The sequence below is a fragment of the Sus scrofa genome, chromosome 13 (assembly GCF_054392235.1).
Source record: "Sus scrofa isolate SSC_HxYL_T2T_F1_AM1 chromosome 13, Sscrofa_HxYL_maternal_Yorkshire_Landrace_v2.0, whole genome shotgun sequence".
NCBI lineage: Eukaryota > Metazoa > Chordata > Mammalia > Artiodactyla > Suidae > Sus > Sus scrofa.
In genome coordinates, this window is record NC_139395.1 from 115,812,228 (window position 1) to 115,831,879 (window position 19,652).

The 19,652-nt window shown below is 38.3% G+C and overlaps 2 protein-coding genes across 7 annotated transcripts in view; one reads left to right on the top strand and one right to left on the bottom strand.

Moving 5' to 3' along the window:
* SPTSSB (serine palmitoyltransferase small subunit B) overlaps positions 1-1,329 on the bottom strand; it is a 28,605-nt gene extending 27,276 nt beyond the window's left edge. For all 6 annotated transcript variants that reach the window (XR_014822602.1, XM_005669961.4, XM_084987500.1 and 3 more), the window contains exon 1: positions 1,245-1,329. The gene's annotated coding sequence lies outside the window, so the exon portion shown is untranslated. The remainder of the gene's footprint in view (positions 1-1,244) is intronic.
* Positions 1-3,938, top strand: part of LOC146397571 (uncharacterized) — a 43,018-nt gene extending 39,080 nt beyond the window's left edge. Inside the window, exon 3 of the mRNA XM_084987494.1 lies at positions 1,182-3,938. Within this exon, the coding sequence (XP_084843620.1) occupies positions 2,192-2,773 (582 nt within the window). The 5' untranslated portion in view covers positions 1,182-2,191 and the 3' untranslated portion in view covers positions 2,774-3,938. The remainder of the gene's footprint in view (positions 1-1,181) is intronic.
* Positions 3,939-19,652: the final 15,714 nt, after the last annotated feature.

Here is a 19,652-nt window from a genome sequence, read left to right on the forward strand (position 1 = left end):
CAATTTTTACAAAAGTATTTGCAGATTTACAGTGGATTAAGGAAACCAATTGAAGTTGAGGACTATTGACTTTCAACTTCATATCCAGTTAATTTCTAGAATGCCCATGAATTTGGTTTGACAAATCATTGTTAATTTATTGTTGTTAAATAGTTGTGTAAGAATACTTGAATATGAGTGATAGTGCACTTCATAGGAGTTTGTTGTAGTAATCTATGTGCAAAGCTATAACAGCTATTGAAACAGTCATCAAAATGATGCCTCTTTTAAAAAGCATGGGAATCATTCAGATGTGAAAATCAAGTTATTAAAACCTCATTAGTCTTATGCACTAATCTAAGAATTTCACAAGCAAAAATAATCATTTATTTCTTAATTTTTGCTTTATTCAAAAGAACCACAAGGCCACAAAGTCTTGTGGGAAAACAACTTTCCCAACTTCCCTGGTGCTTTTTTCTTTCTTTTTTTTTTTTTTTTTTTTTTTTTGTAGTTTTAGGCGAAGATTTACATTTAACAATTCTTCAGATTCTTTATTTGATTAAGGGCTAGGCCCATATGTTAATTGATAATAAGTTGAATGTCACTTTAGTTGAAACAAATCTAGAAACTCTGCTCATAACTAAACCCTCTCTATCCATTGTACCACATCCCCACCTCCACAACAAAGTTGACTATATGTACTTTTCTCCTTGAGTTTAGAAGTCTTGTTATTTATAAATGATCACTTAACCATCTTTGAGAAAAAACATACTGCCTAATAATCATGAGAAAATGTTAAAATGTATTCCTTGTTGGAAATTCTGCACTTTCGGGGCAGTTGATTGTGTGTGTTAATGCCTCAAGTAGCCCTTATGAGCAAAAAAGTATTGTATAAGAGCATGAAACTAGATAAAGATGAATTTTAAGGATGAAATCAAGCATCTCCCAAAGGTATTTCTCTGAATAGTTATTACTGAACTACACAAAAGGTAAATAATGAAAGTAGTTAGCAAGTAATTTTCTCTTCTTTTGGCTGGAAAAGTTTCAGTAATAAAGTTTGGCTTTTGTTGAGTGAAGCATCTTAGTTTCTAACATAAAGGCAAATGGAAAAACCCATTCAATTCTTAATTTTTTTAATGTAGTTAAATAATAAGCAGATAACACTGCATTATGGCTCAGTATTTTTTTTTTTCCTTATAAAGACAGGAATTCTATCCTTCTAAAGCTACTTTATGATTCAAGCAGATATTTTGGAAGATGCTTACCTCCCGGTTGGGTGTATCTCCCTGCGGCTTAGGTGAGCGAGCACCAAGGTTTTGGCTCCTCCCCAGCTGCTTCGAGCTTCCCACTGTGCGGGGTGCCTCCAGCCTCCGGGAGTTAGGTGTTCGGCCCCGCCCTCTGCACTACTGCTAAAACTCCAATTCTGCCAGACTGATTCCGGTGATTAATTATTGACAAAAGGAAAACACTCCCAGGCAAACTTGTGTCCAACCGCACTGTTCCCAGCGACTCCTTCCAGAAGAGAATGCCGGCTGCACCACTCCCCTCCCCCACTTGCTCTACGGTCCCAACTTCCCACACGCTGCCACTCTCGGTCCTGGGCGATCGGGCTCGTCCTCGGAGGAATGCGGCCCAGCGACTTCTACATTTTAAAATTTGGTTTCCTGAAGCTCCTTAGCACTTCTCCGGGGACCAACCTCTCCGGAGGGGGCGCTGGATGCAGGAGAAGCCGGGGCTTTGAGAGCTGGAGGAGGCTAAGGCGTCGCTGTCACCTCCGGCTGCTGCAGTAAAACCCCGAGTCGCGGCGGGGATGCGGAGGAGGGGATGGGGAGGCGCCCTCCCCCTTTCTCGGGTGGGAGCCCCGACCCTACCAAAGGTGCACGTACTTCGGTGGTAGTGGTGCGGGTGGGCAGATAAACAGGAGGCACAAGGTGGAAGCTGTGGGGCTTTAGCCTAAGCCAACGTTAACCCACCCAAGGAAAGCCTGCGCCCAACATCCATCGATTCGCAGACTTCGGCAGGGAAGCAAAGCTGGGCAGATGCTGAGGACTGCGGTCTGAAACTCAGCAGCAGGCTGCGAAGTGAGCCCAGGGCTCCCGGCCGGGGCAGCAGTTGGCCTAGCAGGCATCCCACTTCATTCGTCTGTCAAAAACGGAAGAAAGCAAATCCTTTTAGCTTTGGCAGTTAATTTTGGTGCCTTTGAACGTGCAAAATGCCTCTCCCAGCCCCACTTCCTCCATCCAATGCCTTCCTTTTCCCCGTGGCTGGGAGGTTAATATTTGAAAAGCTGGACCCCCTCGGGGAAACAGATGGAAGGATCGTGCCCGGGGAACTTGCGTGTGCTCACTCACAAGTGAAGACAATTAATTTGGGCCCAGACTGCGGCAGGAAGGCAAACTGGGTAAAGAGGACTTGGAGGAGGCTCGGTGTCCACACACGCCCCGCGGGCTGCTGCGGCTTGGGGGCCCGAAAACCCAGCGCTCCGGCTCGGCACCCAATTATCTTCCGAGTAGGCGCGAGACGGAGAAGAGCAGTTTCACTGAAAACCCGCATCCAGATCACCATCGCTCCTTCTCTACCGAAAACCGAGTGCTCAGATTTAACGCCGCGGCTGCTTGCTCAAAGCGCAGAGGCCCTTGAGGCTCTCAGACCTGATACCTACGTAGCTGAGACTCTGCCAAAGACCCAGGGGCGTCCGGGGCTAAAGCCTCTCTTGATTAATGAGCATTTGGGCAACGTCTGCCAGTCAGCCCCCAACCGCCTAAGGAGGCTGTACTGCACATGCTCGCCTTGATTGTGCTGAAGCGCGAATTTTAGCTGCGGGCAGGTTTCTGCACATTTCACAAAGCGCTTCCAGCAGGTTCCACACTGCTGGTGCTACGAAGACAGAGATTCATATAATTGGGTGGAGGTTTCTCCAAGCAGGAAGGAGGTGTCCCAGAGAAAGCTGACGGTGGTTGGGGCCAGGGAAGGGAACCAATAGAAACTGAACGCCTTGGAACCCGTGGTGGCAGTTTTACGTTGTTATATTTTCGTTATTTTGGACCTATATATTAGCAACCCCTACTAGTATTTTTATTTATCACTTTATTTTGTTGATATTCATTATCTCCTGGCTTATCCTGACAAACCTTGTCATGTAGGTAGGGGAAGTATGACTACCCCTATTGAGAGATGAGGAAATAGAAACCCTGAGAGATGACTTACCCAGGGTCACTAAGCCAGTTTTGTGGTGGGGCCAATACTATTTAAATTAGCTTTTAGGTCTCATTATTGATTATCTAGTTTTCTTACCAGATCATGATGTACCTTCCCCCTACTCCCTGGGATCGTACATTTGTGAAAGTACAGAAACAAGTTTTTCTTCTTTCTGCCAAAGGTTTGTGAAATAGATATGAGACCTTACAGTAATTCCAGCTGAAGGTGGGGAGAAGCTGCTATACCTGGCAGAAACATCTAGAACATTAAAAATAATCTTAAATGATGTATGTAATATAACTACACACAGATACACCTTTTTATATCTTTGCATCCCCAAATGGAGAAGACTTTTTTTTTTAAATACAAACCTAGAACATTCTCAAAACTTAACTAGTTCACAAAATAAAGATCAACACTTTAAAAAAAAAAAAGATGGACACATTTTAAATGGTAGTAATCATATACACCACATTTCCCCCTGATGGATGTAGTACAATTGAAGATTATAAAATGCTTTATATGTAGATTAAAGGGAAGCACAAATGAGAAACCACTGTTTAGAAACAGAAGAAAAACAAAAATCCTACATAGCAAATCTATCAGGAGATATCAGGAGAGTATAAAAAAGCCATACAATGTTAAATGTATTTATTGCAAAACAGTGTACAAACCAAGAAACTTAGAAGAAATTGCTAAATAATTATGTTAACTAATGCTAAAGATAAAAGCAGAAATTAATGAAACAGAAAGGTAAAAAACAAGGATAATTGATCAATAAAAGAAAAACTTTTTAAAAAGATCAAGGAAAAAAACAAGAAACAAAGATACAAGTAGGAGTTCCCGTCGTGGCGCAGTGGTTAACGAATCCGACTAGGAACCATGAGGTTGCGGGTTCGGTCCCTGCCCTTGCTCAGTGGGTTAACGATCTGGCGTTGCCATGAGCTGTGGTGTAGGTTGCAGACGCGGCTCGGATCCCGCGTTGCTGTGGCTCTGGCGTAGGCCGGTGGCTACAGCTCCGATTCAACCCCTAGCCTGGGAACCTCCATATGCCGCGGGAGCGGCCCAAGAAATAGCAACAACAACAACAACAAAAAAAAAAAGACAAAAGACAAAAAAAAAAAAAAAAAAAAAAAAGATACAAGTAACATTAGGAAGAAAAGTGGTATAAAACCACAGATGACTAGGTTATTAAAAACAAAACAAAACAGAAAAACAACAACAAAAAACAGATGTTGTTGCCCATGAAGAGGCATGCTGATAATAATAGAAATCATAAGATAACATAATTCCTTTGTGATAATAACTAGAAATTATGAGATAACAAATGGTTAAAACCCACCACAGCTTTTGGGAAGAGAAATAAGATTTGAAGAACCAGACAAAATTGTTTAGCATGTAATAGTATAAGAATATAAAGTATTTCTAATTGTATCTATAGAACATTTTGAACCAGGCCTTTCATCACCATTACCATAAAGCTGTTGAATAATTAAAGAACACATGCTTGCTGGAGTAGAAAACTTTATAAAGTAATAAAAAGTTAAAGTAATAAAAGACTATATGCTCTCAAGCTAACCTGGGAGTTTGGGGGAAAGATATTACAAGGCAGGGAATAGGATCATTTTGTAAAAGCTGTATTTATGACCCAGAAAGTCTGGGATATCTCTGGCGTTCAGAACACCAGGAAGGAGAAAGGACATGATGCAAAAATCCACTGAAAATGACCAGCAGTCAGGTTCCCAATCTTGTATGCCTCTGCTGCTGATGGCCTTTCCTCCAGGGGACCAAAATTAACAGACTGAAATGTGGGTTTCTGTCAGATTTAAGCCTCCAAATCTGAGGTGTTTCTGAAGCATCTATTCTATGCAGCCTCAAACATTGTCTTTACATACAATGTTCAATGTGTATTCACATCTGTTTGTGCAAGAGAGAGAAGACAATGAAAATCAAAAGAATCAAGAGAAAAAAATAAGCCCCCAAATAACTATATCAGCAATATCTCCCTTCGTGTGTTAAGTCTTAACTCTCTTTTATTGGTCTTATTATCAGGAGGGGAAAAAGAAAATCAGAAATAAATGTGAGTATTTAAAAGCAAGAACAGAAATTTAAGGTAAATTTTACTGCTTTCTGGTTTGCTTTCACAATGTACATATTAACTCTTCCTTATTTTTTAAACCTTGTTAGATTAGCATTACTTTTTTATTCCCCTGGCCACACCTGTGGCATATGGAAGCTCCCAGGCCAGGGATCAAACCTGTGCAACAGCAGCAAACCAAGCTGCTGCAGTGACAATGTCAGATCCTTAACCCATTGTGCCACAAATAAATACTACTTACTTTAATGGTGGGTGTGACCAAAAGGTTGCCTGACACTTATTTCATTAGGCAAAGAATGTTGCCTGCCATTCCAGTAAACAATGTTGCCCTCCATCAAGCCATCAGTCACTGGAGCAGCCCCACTGGTGAACCCTGAGGGGAATTTAGGATAGAGAAAAAGAGGATACTGACCCTAGATAGTTAAGATGCGTATTAAAGTAATAATTTCAATGAGCCCAGAATCTTGCATCGTCCCATACATAGAAAAGCGTTAGAATCATTAACTTGAGATGTCTGATTTTTTCGTAATTAGCAGTAATCTTCTGATGTTCCACTACTTGTCCCCCTCACTCCCCACCCCTGGCAAAAACTCCTATATATCCTGACTCCTCCTTTACCTCTTTGGAAGAGTTCCTTGGAACTATCTGAGAGGATGCCTTCCTGGGCTGCAGTCCTTAGTAATTGCCAAATATAACATAATGTTCATCTTTTAGGGTGTGACTTTTATTTTTTCAGTAGACAGTGGCATAAAATGTTATTATTCTCCCAGAGTAGAACTCTGCATAATCCTCAATAGATTTCTAAAGGTATTTGAATATATTGTCATAAGTGAATGAAACTTACATATTTTAGTCTTCAGTGTCACCAACTACCTCTATACACCTTTGACCAAACCAGCTAACCTCTCCAGAACTATATCATTGTTAAACTCAGGTGCTTGAAGAGATTAATGGAATATTTTAATCAATTAAAGAAACCAACCTCCAATTTCCTGCTCGCTAAAGTCCCTCTAATAATTTATATTTATTCTTATTTTTTTCAAACTATAATTCAAAACATTTTCTCCTCTCCTGGATGCATTGTTATAAAGCTGCACCTTGGGAGTTCCCGTTGTGGTACAGTGGAAACGAATCTGACTAGTATACATGAGGATGCAGATTCCATCCCTGACCTCGCTCAGTGGGTCAGAGATCTGGTATCGCCATAAGCTGTGGTGTAGGTTGCAGATGAGGCTCAGCTCCTGCGTTGCTGTGGCTGTGGTGTAGGTCGGCAACTCTAGTTCCTATTCGACCCCTAGCCTGGGGACTTCCATATGCTGCAGGTGCAGCCCTAAAAATTAAAAAACAAAAAAACAATCAAGATATAACTGATATCCTCCATTACTATCAGTCCTTTTGTTTCAGTTTTCCACTATTGATATAGAATTTTATTTTCTGCATTAATTAGGCCTATTAGGTTAAAAACAAAAGAAGAAACAAAACAGGAAAGTTGTATGGCTGGGGTCTTAGAGCTCTGCCAAATGTCAAAAGAATAATAATAATAATAACAATAATAATAATAATAATGATGATGATGATGATAACAATGATGATTATCATTGTTGCTCCCACTAAAGTTTCCAAAATCATCTCTTTTTATTGCCCCAAGTTTGCAAAGTAGGAGCTTTTATTTTATTTTTATAGAGAGTAAACCAAGGATCAGAGAGGTCATAACTCTTTGAAGATGGCATAATTTTAAGAGCTGGATACCAAAGCTTGTCTTTTACCCTGTACTCTGTTGGCTCACTTTAAACAGTTTCTCCATGACTGCTCACATGTCTTTTTTCCTGATGTTTTTCTCAGAGAAGGTGACTGAGTTGTGCTGGTTAAGAGAACAGGTGTTGGAGCCTAATGTCCCGTATTTTAAATCCTACCTCGACCACTTAAATCTTGTGAATGAGGACAGCTAACTCTAATGCCTCAATTTCCTTACCTACCGTAAAAGATAATAACCATATTGGATTGTATATTGAATTGCATATTGAATTGCCTCTTGTATGTTTAATATACAAAAAGCATGTAGAAGCCTGCCCGGCATTGAGTAAATGTCCCATAATTGTTCACTACTATTGTTTGGATAGTTTGGTAAGATTATAATTCATGTAAATTAATTCAGTGTCTGGCCCTTAGAAAATGCTTAATAAATGATTTCACTTTTAAAAATGTTTATTTTTGTAGCATATACAGGTTTTTTTGTTTTTTTTTTTTTGTTTTTTTTTTTTGTTTTAGGGCTGCACCCGTGGCATATGGAAGTTCCCAGGCTAGAGTTCTAATCAGAGCCAGACCTACACCGCAGCTCACGGCAATGCCAGGAATTGAACCCGTGTCTTTGTGGATGCTAGTCAGGTTCATTAACTGCCAAGCCACGACAGGAAATCCAACATACACAGTTTTATTTATTTATTTTAATTTTTTTATTTTTAAGAATATGATATTTATTAGGTGAAGTGTTTCTATTGTAAAGTGTTTCTATTGCATTTATGATATTTTGTTAATATATAACATATTTTTCACCCATATATGTTCTCTTTCGACAAAACTTTCAGTGTAAGCGGGTTAACTGCCTTATCAACTTAAATATGTTACCAATTCAAATGAAATAGAGAAAAAAATGACATAAACTGTGTAATTAAAATATTTTGCATTGGGGTAAGAAGATTGGTGCTGTAATTGACAGTGAGAATTGAGGCCTGTGCAGGCCCCCACTTGTCTATGGTTTGGGGTTGCTATCTGCCTCATAGAGCAAAGTAGAGGGTTTGTCTTCTGGGAAGGCAAAAGCTGTCTTCTCCCCTGAAAAAGCCTCTTACATAATTGGCCTTGGCATCTTCCAGGAATGGGAGGGCAGGGATTGGGGTGTCATGAGTCTGGGTCTTTAGTTGAGGTAGAGAGAGAAGACAGTGGTTGTAAACCCAGATAGTTCGGACCAGGTTGTAGTGACTTCCAGAACCCATTTCTGTTACCTCAGCCTGGGCTTTGTGACAGTCATGGAAACAGATTCCTTAATAAAATAAAAATACGGTTTCCAAAGGAAAAGTAGATAATAAGCCATTACTGAGATGGAGTAATAAAATTACTACCTGCTGGAATTCTCCACTCAAGTTATGTAAACAAAACAGGAAGGAAAATGTATGACCTAAAAGCCCCTACTTAGTTCTTTGTCTCTCTCTCTCTTTTTTTTAGAGTTGTCTTTTTCTCTTTATTTCTCCTGTCTCTGCTTTTACCTCTATTCTCTACCAATATCCATGACACAGGAATCTCCAAATTCTTATAGCATTGTTGCATTTGGTTCAATATACTTGCTTACTTACCCTGTCACCATTGAAGGGGGTGAGGATATTTTTATTCTTTAGTAAAATTAGACTTTTGAGATTCTCATACTTTGGTAATGGAATCTTCCATTTAAAGTAGAAGGAAGTAACTTTATTGGAGTATTTTGCAGGTTTCATGTCAGTGGGTAACTCACTGAACAGTTTACTGTCATCTGTGTCATTTATTCTTGCCCTCATCCATCTCTCCCACATATCCCCAACTGCTGTTGATAGCATTCATGACTAATCACTTGACACATGACTAGAAACTTTTTACCCTCCCACCTGGGTGTAGTTCTGCTTTTGCAGTGTTATCTATGTTTTTACAAAGAGCTGCGTGTGCTTCTAGAAAAACCGAGCCTTGGCAAGAACTATTAAGGATGAATATTTGGACTGCTATGGAGACTCTCTTGTTATCATTTCAGTTGATAAATGGAGGTGAAGAGGTGCTGATATTTTACAATGATGGAGCATCATTTCCCATCCTGCTCCATGTGATGTGTTCAGAGAACATACACAGTTTTAAAATAGTCTTTCAGGAATATGATTTATTCCTCTCTCTTTCCCTCCATCCATCCCTAACTTCTCTCCTTCCTCACTTTTTGTCCCAATAATGACTTACTCAACTGTATTGTTGTCTATGAACCATTTTTTTTCAGGGAGACGCTTGGTTTATCCTAATGTTCCAGAGCAACATAAAACATACTTTAATTCATTATCACATATTCAGGGAAAGAACTCTTTACTACTATCTTTTTGAGAGATTTTTGCTAAAACAGAAATTTATTAAAATGAAAGAGAGAGAGAATGATCAGGAGTTCTGCTATGACACAGCAGGTTAAGGATCAGGTGTTGCCTCTGGGTTTTGATCCCTAGCCTGAGAACTTTCATATGCCAAGGGTGCAGAAAAAAAAAAAAAAAAAAAAAAAGAATTCTCTGGTTTTGAGAGTAGAAATTAGCTCAAAGATAAAAACTTCCTATTTTATGAAAGAAAGATTGATTGAATAAGGATAATAATGACAGAACTATCAATATCTGAGATACAGATTGGTCTAAAGTAGTTGTATTAGTTGGGGTTCTCCAAGAAAAAGAACCAATTTACCTATCTATCATCTATCTCTATATCATCTATCTCTATATCATCTATCCATCTATTGATATTTATTAAAAGAAATTGGTTCATTCATGTTTACGCAGCCTGAGGAGTCACCAAATCTGCAATTGGCAAGCTGGAGACCCAGGAAAGCTGATGGCATAAATTCTAGTCTAAAACCTGGCAGGCCTGAGACTCAAAAAAGTTGATTTTTTATTTTTATATATTTTTTCCTTTTTTTTACAGCCACACCTGTGGCATATGGAAGTTCCCACACTAGGGATCGAATCAGAGCTGTGGATGAGGCCTGTGCCATGGCCATGTCAACGCCAGATTTGAGCTGCATCTGTGACCTACATCGCAGCTTGCTGCAACGCCAGATCCTTAACCCACTGTGTGAGGCTAGGGATCAAACCCACATCCTCACAGACGTTATGTCAGGCTTTTAACCCACTGAGACAAATTGGGAACTCTGAAAAGAGTTGATTTTTTAGTTCAAGTCTGAAGGTAGGAAAAGACTGACATGCAGCTCAAGCTGTCAGACAGGAGGAGTTACCTCTTACTTAGTTTTTTTTTTTTCCTTCTATTTGGGTCTTTAGTAGCATCAGAGGAAGCCACAGTAGGGAGGGCAATCTGCTTTACTCAGTCTAACAGATTCTAAGGTTAATATCCTCCAGAAACACCCTCACAGACACGCTCATAATAATGTTTGAACAAATTTCTGGGCACCCTATGGCCCAGTCAAGTCAATTCATAAAATTCATCATCACAGTGGCCCAAAATTTTGCTTGATCCAGCCATTTAGCTGTGGGTTTTGACATGTGATTGCATCTCTCCCAGAACAAATTTAGTTTGCTTGTACTTTGCTGAGGGATTTATTGCTTCATTTAAGGCTTTTGCTTTAGCAACAATCTTCTCTGGCTTCTTTTCTTTTCCTTAATTAGTTGGAGTAAGACTGGTCAGCTATAGTGAATAGCTGTGTGATGAGAAAGGGAGGACTCCAGCCCCACTGTTGCCTATTCCCCACTGGGTGAGTTGTTCCCTCATCTTCAACAAAGCCTCTTTCTCTGACTCTTATGCACTATGGAAATTTTTAGCTTCTCTAGTGTTGTGACATCTTTTCTGTGGAGGATATGGCATTTGTTGTAAAATATTTTTAAATATTGTCAAATTAAACTTTTGGGCCAGGATTGAATTAGAGATAAAAAGAAGAAACCTTGAGTGAAAATAAGACATAAGAAAATACGGCAACAAGAGAAAATGCTGACATTAAGAGTAAACAACAGGAAAAGAAGCTCATGGAAACACCAATGGCAACTGGAAATGAAGCCATGGTCTTTTTAGGTAGTCTGTCCCAGTGTTTAAAAGCTGATCTAGTGACCTGTATTTGAAATATATATGACAGCTTTATGGAAGGCAAAGGTAATTTGGTGAAGCTTCTCACAAACCATTTATTAATCACCTAAGAAATTCTTTCCAGTAGAACTAGACTTTAAATATCAGGCAGGTCACAACTTATCATTATCTGTGTAAATTAAAACAGATTGTCACACGACTAGGCATCAAAAGTTTATATTGATCTTCATCTTTTTATTTCTTAAATGGCTACCATTTTCTTTTACCTATTATTTTTAAAAACAGCATTATTGAGATATAATTCACATACCATTTAATTCATTCATTTATAAGGTACAGTTCAGTTGGTTTTAGTGTGTTTGCTAAATCAGAGTTGTGCAACCATCACCACTATTTAATTCTAGAATATTTTTATGACCTCAAGGAGAAATTTAATTTTTTTTTTTTTTTTTTTGTCTTTTCGTCTTTTTCTAGTGCCTCACCCACAGCATCCGGAGGTTCCCAGGCCAGGAGTCTAGTTGGAGCTGCAGCTGCCGGCCTATGCCAGAGCCACAGCAACACCAGATCCAAGCCACGTCTGCGACCTAAACCACAGCTCACGGCAAGGCAGATCCTCAACCCACTGAGCGAGGCCAGGGATGGAACCTGCAACCTCATGGTTCCTAGTCAGATTTGTTAACCACTGGGCCATGACGGGAACTCCGAAATTTCATATTTATTAGCAGTCACCTCTCATTTCTTCACCTCCAATTCCAGCCCTAGGCAAAACCACTACCCAAATTTCTGTCTCTATAAATTTGCCTATTCTAGATACTTTATATAAATGGAATCATACAATATGTGGTCTTTTATGCCTGGTTTCCTTTATTTAGCATAACATTTTATTTTTAAGATTCTTTCATGTTGTAGATATATCAGTTATCCATTCATTTTTATTGCTGAATAATATTCTATTATGTGGCTATACCACATTTTATTTATCATGGGCATTTGATGGGTATTTGAGTTCTTCCTACTTTGGGCTATTACAAATAACATTGCTGTGAACATTTGTGTATATATATTTTTGTGGACAGTTGTTTTTATTTCTTTTGGATATAAACCTAATAGTGAAATGACTGGATGATAAGAAAGCCCTGTTCAACTTTTTGAAGTAATGCAAAACTATTTTCTAGGGTGGGTGCACAATTTTATATTCCCACCAGTAAATGTATGAGGGTTCCAGTTTTTTCACACCCTGGCCACCTCTTGTTATTGTTTGTCTTTGTAATTTTAACCATTCTTCTGGGTGTGACATGGTATCTCACTGTGGCTTTCATTTGCATTTCCTTAAAGAATCATGACATTAAGCAATTTTTCATAAATTTGTTCCTTATTTGTATTTATCTTTAGATAGGTATATATTCAGTTTTTTGTCCATCTTTTAAATTTGGTTATATAATTGGATGTTTTTATTGTTGTTGTAAGAGTTCTTTAAATATTTTGATACAAGTTATTTGTCAATATGTGATTTGAAAATATTTTCTCCCATCCTGTGGGGTCTTTTCACTTTCTTGATGGTGGTCTTTGAAGTGTAAAAGTTTTTAAATAATTTGATGAATTCTAATTTATCTTTTTTTCTTTGACCTCTTGTTCCTTTGGTATTGTATGTTAGAAACTATTGCTAACCCAGGGTCATAAAGATTCACTCATATGCTCTTCTGGGACTTTTAGAGTTTTAGATTTTACATTTAGGTGTATGATTCATTTTGAATTAATTTTTGTGCATAGTGTGAGGGAAGTATCCAAATTCATTCTTTTGCATATGAATATCAAATTCTCCCAACATCATTTGTTGAAAAGACTATTTTTTCTCCATTGACTGGTCTTAGCACACTTGCCAAAATCAATTGACTATTGGTATGGACTGAAGGCTTGTGTCCCCCAACATTCATACTTTGAAATCTAATCCCCAGTGTGAGGGTATTTGGAAATAGGGCCTCTAGGAAGTGATTAGGTCAGGAGGGTAGAGCTCACATGAATGGGATTAGTGCCCATATAGGAAGAGGCTAGAGAGCTAGATAACTCTCTTTTCACTCTGTGAGAATACAGGAAGAAGTCAGCTGTCTGCAAACTGGAAGAGGGTCCTTTTGAGAACTTGACCAAACTGATACCCTGATCTTGGACTTCTAGCCTCCAAAACTGTCAAATAAATATAAATAAATTTCTGCTGTTTATAAACCATTTCATTTATGATATATATTTTTTTCTTTTAGGTCTGTACCTGCGGCATACAGAGGTTCTCGTGCTAGGGGTCAAATCAGACCCGCAACTGCCAGCCTATGCCACAGTAACGGCAACAACAAATCTGAGCCACATCTGTGACCTACACAGCTTGCAGCAAAGCTGGATCCTTAACCCACTGAGCAAGGCCAGGGATTGAACCCGCACCCTCATGGATGCTAGTCAGGTTCTTAACCTGCTGAGCCACAACGGGAACTCCTAGTTTATGATATTTTTGTTATAGCAGCCTAAACTGACAACCATAAATGCTGGGATTATTTCTGGACTTTCGATTCTATTCCTTTGATCAATATATCTAGCCTTATGCCTATCACACTGTTTTGACTACTGTAGTTTTACTGTAATACATTTTGAAATTGGGAAGTGTTGACTTTCTAGTTTTGTTCTTAAGATTGTTTTAAAGACTAGACTTTTGAAATTTCAAGAATCAGCTTGCCAATTTCTGTGAAAAAGGCAGGTAAAATTTTAATAGGGGTTTCTATTTCTTTCTACATGTTATACCTATAGATCAATTTGGGGAATATGCCATCTGAACAATATTAAGTCTTATGATCCATGATGATGAGCTGTCTTCCCATTTATTTAGATATTCTTTAATTTTTTTCAACAGTGTCTAATAATTGTCAGTGTATAAGTTTTGCAGTTTTGTTAAACTCTTATTCTAAACCACAAATATAAATAAAGCTTGGCAATGTCCAGGAATCATGTCTTGGTTAACCCAGCATCCTTCCTACCTGGCTTAGTATCTTGAACTGTGGTTGGCAATTCCTGTGCCTATTGAAGTAAATTGAGAAAATGCCTTTTATAATTATATAAAATTCATAATATCTTTTCCTTTATATTGTAGCATCCCTTTAAGAACACAGACCAAATATTAACCTGACTTAATAAGAAATTTAACTGATGGGTAATATATAAAGCCAAGAAGATTCATTGGAACAGAAAAAGGTACTCAGTTCATGTCAAATAGAAAGAGGAAAATTCAACATTTCCCCTGGCATTGTATTAATTCTGAAAGCTTTTAAGCCAAGAAGCACATTGAGAAAATCAGGTGGAAATGGGGTATGGCACTGAGTGATTTTTATTGAATTATATTAAAAATGTATATTGTCCTATCATCCAGCTTCTTCAGGGCAAAAATAAGGGTTTTGCTTTGGGGATATATTTCTTTCTTGAGTTTTAAATTAGGAAAGTGTTTGCAAAAAGGCTTACAGTTATTTCCATGCCACATTTCAGCGACTCACTGATATGAAGATACAAGAAATTTGACTAAATGAAAGTTAAAGTCTAGTTACCAGAAGTGGAGTTAAAAGATGTGGCAAACTTTGTAGACTCTCTCCTCTACTTGTATTTCAAAGATCTCTTTTATGAGTTAACACCTTTTAGAATGGTTTCTGACTCAGGGTTTAGAATTGAGCATCCAGTAGAACATTTGGTTTAGTATCTGATAAAGAAGGTTGGGATGAAATGGGTATTAAATTATTGCAATGGAAAGGAGAGCCACATATGGGTATTTAACCTTTACTGGGAACACTTACCAACCAGGATGACATTGTCAAGGTCAGGAAACTGAAGGGACCAACAGAAGAGTGGTAGACTTGGCTACTGATTGTGTAACTCTCACTAGAAAGAGGAAAGGAGCCCCATTGAGTGTTTCTTGATGATGGAAACAGGTACATTAAGAGAAATGCCTATTCCTATGCACACTGTGGTATATGGAATTACTTGCCAACAGGGACCTGCTGTACAGCACAGGGAACTCTACCTAATAGTCTGTGATAATCTATATGGGAAAATAATCTGAAAAAGAGCAGATGTGCATATGTATAACTGAATCACTGTTGTATTGCAGAAATTATCATAACATTGTAAATCAACTATATTTCAATAGAACTCTAGAAAATGGGGGGGGGGGAATAGTTGTTATCAAGTGTATTAGACATTGTGAACTAGCAGAAACCTCTGTGACTGATTGATGACTTTCAGTCTGAACTGGATGGATAATGACAGGTGTCTGGACCCAAGACGAAGAAATTTTAATTATAAATGGTTAAAAAAGAAATGACTTTATAGTCTAGGAAGTATTCCCTTAGGAAGCCAGGTAAAAAGAATAGGATATGTCTTTTCGTAGGAAAATGTAAGTAGACAGACAGGGGGACTCTAAAATGTGAGTTAAACACAAAAGAACTTGCAGATGAAGATATGAGATGAATTGCTATTAACCACATACATGTTGTCTATTAATTGTTAAAAGTCAAACCAATAAATATAAAGGAAAGGCAAACATTTAATGAAGGCCATGAAATAGACCCTTGACATATATGAATGTAGGATTTTTAGTTCTACTATATTCAGATCATTCTTTCACTCCAGGAAATTTGTAATTTTGCTGAGCTGCAAGCTTGACTTCTGACTTGGAGGTTGGAATGAAAGAGCAAGTTGTTTAATCAGCAAGTGACCTATCTAATAAATAAGAGGTAATCTTTAAAAGTTGTTTTGTTTTCGTTTTTAATTTTCCAGTAGCTCTGGTAAAAATATATAGGGGGTAACATAAACATTTTCAGTAAAATATTTGAATTACTTGGGTTTTATTTCATGTTAACCTTATCCTTTATAACTTAAATCACCACGTTTATTTGGAGGAGATGGCGTCTTCCCACATTTTTTTTTCTTTTTCTTTCTTTCTTTCATTCTTTTATGGCCTCATCTGTGGCATATGGAAGTTCCCAGGCCAGGGATGGAATCTGAGCCACAGCTTCAACCTACCCATACCTGTGGCAACACTGAATTGGAGCCGCTTCAGTTGGATTCTTAACCCATCGCACCATAGAGGGAACTCTGGTGCCACATTTATATTTAGGAGTTTTTAGAGATGATGAATAGTAGGAAGGGGAAAACTTTTGACATGAAGCTGCTCTTACCATACTCAGTATCAAAATTAAAAATTGCATGAGTTTTTTTTTTTTAATCTTAGTTTCAAGTAAGCTCATCATTTCTTGAAAAGAAAAAAATCAGATTATTGTCGTTGCTAAGGAAAGTTGAGATACAGTTTTGAGTAATAGGTTCTCTAGGCATTTTCCTCAAAGTGTTGTGTGCATAATGATCAATTCCAGGTTATAAGAGTGAAAGTGATTTTTATTCTTTGGATGTCACAGAATTTCTTGGAGGTCTCTGAGAAGATGTTGGAAATTTCAAACCTAAACCTAAGTCCTTCTAAGGACTAAGGATATTTCAGGTCCCTGGAGAGTAAAGCCAAAGTGGGGCTCATTGAATTTAGCAAGAAAGGACTTGATTTGGGAGAACAGAGGACAGCACTATGAATTTGTACCTGATGGTGGTGCTAAAGATGAAAAGAGTCTTGGAGCACAGATATTTGTTCTTTGATGGTTATAAGCAGGACAAATCTTTTCAGTTAGCAGTATATCAGCATCTGTGTCCTCCCTTTTGAGGTATTTGGCTCCAAGTCTGTCTCTAAGTTTAGAAGCTTCAGAGGCAAGAGGATACCATCCTTTCCCCCATTCCCTGCAGGCATTTGAGGGATAAACAAATAAATAAATGTGAAGACCTCCTGATTTTGAAATCAATAATGACAAAAGAAGGAGCAATTAAGAGGTAGATCAATAGCTGAAACAAAATGAGCATTTGGACTTTCTCTTTACCTTTGAAAAATAACTTATATTAAGACAAACAGTTTTTCCCTTTTCTGCTTCAGGTTTTCATTACTTACACTAAAACCATGTAGTAGTTTGAGTCACTGTATCTCAGTAATGGTGCATTTTATTTGCCCTAAATCTTCTATAATGGGATTTTTCTTTCATTTTGCCTTTTATTTTTTATTTTTTTAAAGCTGTTGATTGGCTTTACAAGTGGTTAGGCATTCCTAGCTACATACACACTCTTGCAGTGTGTATTTCTTTGCGTCAGCAAAAGTCATTCTTTTCCTGATTTGAAGATCTAAATACATGGAAAGATATCTTATGTTCATGGGCCAGATGACTTAGTACTGTTAAGACGGCATACTCCCCAAATTGATCTACAGATTCAATCTGTAGAGAGGGATAGAAATCCCTATTGAAATTTTAGCTGCCTTTTTTTACAGAGATAGGCAAGCTGATTCTAAAATTCACATGAAAATGCAAGGGATCCAGCATAGTCAAAATAATCTTAAAAGAAAAGAACAAAATTGCAATTCTCTCACTTCCGAATTTCAAAATTTATCACAGTAAAATGACAGGTAATTTAAAAGTTATCTTTCATGGAGGCATAGAACAAGTTTTTCCGGTCTTAGCATATTTCAAGACAATTTCAAAACTTTGAGTTTTAAACAAAATTGAAGCTCATTAAAAAAAAAATCTTGAGGACTTCTTAAGGGAGAATGATAAGATTTTCGACCAAGGACTATACCACCGAAGACTTCAATCCTATATTATGGCCATTAAAAGAGAGAGGGAGGAAGGAAGGAAGTGGGAAAACAAGGATGGGGATGATGAAAAGATGGGGAGAAATCAATCGGGCAGTTTTCCCCTTGAACAAAAAGAAGAATAAAAAATGGTTCATCTGGGGAAAGAGACAGAATAGAGAGAGAGATGGGATGGAGGATTTAGTGGCAAATGTGCTCAAGAATTACCCTCATTTTAACTATCCTAATAAACCATACTGTATGAGGGGAGGGTTTTGACTTCTGTACCTCTTGTGAGGGATGGGATGACCATATTTACCCTCCATGTATCCTTTTAAAATATCATTTGCAGCCCTTTTGATTGACCTTTTTTTTTCCATGAGAAAATTATAAACATCCTTTGAAATGCCTGTCATCTCCAGCTATCTCCAATAGGATACCTCACTTGACTAAGTATTTTTCCTACTCTTATCTACTAAAGATAATGTTTATTTTCTCTAATTCTGGTCACTTAACACATATGCAAGGAGTGTGTTAGGTGTTCAGAATTTACTTTTCACACCTTCTCTCATAAAAGCAACAAAATTACAACCAACCGCTGAACAACCTTCAACCAAATACACTGAAAACTATCAAAAAAGATATCCTACTCCAGAAAACAAAGAGAAGGTTACATCAAGATGGTAGGAGGAGTGATTATGCGATATAAGCAACGCCATATCCACTGGGTGGGCAGCTCACAGACTGGAAAGTAACTGTATTACAGAGACTCACCTATGGGATTGAGAGTTCTGAACCCCATGTCAGTTCCCCACACCTGAGGATCTAGCATTGGGAAAAGGAGCCCCTGGAGTATTTGGCAATGAAGGCCAGTGGAGTTCCGTGGGACTGGGTGAAACAGAGACCCCATTCTTGAAAGGCACACACAGACTTCCACATGTACTGGGTCCTAGGACAGATATTACATAGGAATCTGGGTCGGACTTGACCGCAGTTCTTGGAGGATCTCCTGGGAAAACAGGGGGTGACTGTGGCTCGTTGTGGGGGAAGGACATTGGAGGCAAAGTTCTCGAGAATAATAATCAGTGTGTGCTCTTCTAGAGGTGGCCATTTTGGAAAAATATGGCCCCAGCCATCAGGACTGAGAAGCCCTAGGCCAAACAATAATCCAGGTAGGATCACAACCCCACCCATCAACAAACAGGCTGCCTAAAGACACCCCCCAGCACACAGCCATTCTCTAATCTACCCATAGATGAAGCCCCACCTACCAGTGGGATGAGAATAAGCTCTGCCTACCAGTGGTCAGGCACCAGTCCCTTCCATCAGGAAGTCTACAGTAAGCCCCTGTACCAACTTCAGTGACAAGGGTGGTGGAAATCAGAAGTAAGAGAGGCTACAACTCTATTTTCTGCAAAAAGGAGACCACAACAAAAGTCTATACAAAGTGAAAAGGCAGAGAATTGTGACTCAGATAAGGGAGCAAGAAAAAAAAAAAAAACCAGAAAACCAGAAAAACAGCTAAGTGATTGGGAGATTATCAACCTCTATGAAAAAGACTTTGATGATAGTGAAGATGATTCAAGATCTGAGAAATAAACTAGAGGTGAAGATTGATAAATTATAAGAGATGTAAAGCAAAGAAATACAAGATTTAAGAATTAAGCAAGCAAAGATGCAAAATACAATAACTGAAATAAAAACTTCATTAGAAGAAACAAACAGCAGGAGGCAGAAGAAAGAATAACTGAGGTGGAGGACAGACTAGTTAGAAATCACTGATGTGAAACAGAAAAGGGAAAAAAGGGAGTTCCCGTAGTGGAGCAGTGGTTAATGAACCTGACTAGGAACCATGAGGTTGTGGGTTCAATCCCTGGCCTTGCTCAGTGGGTTAAAGGA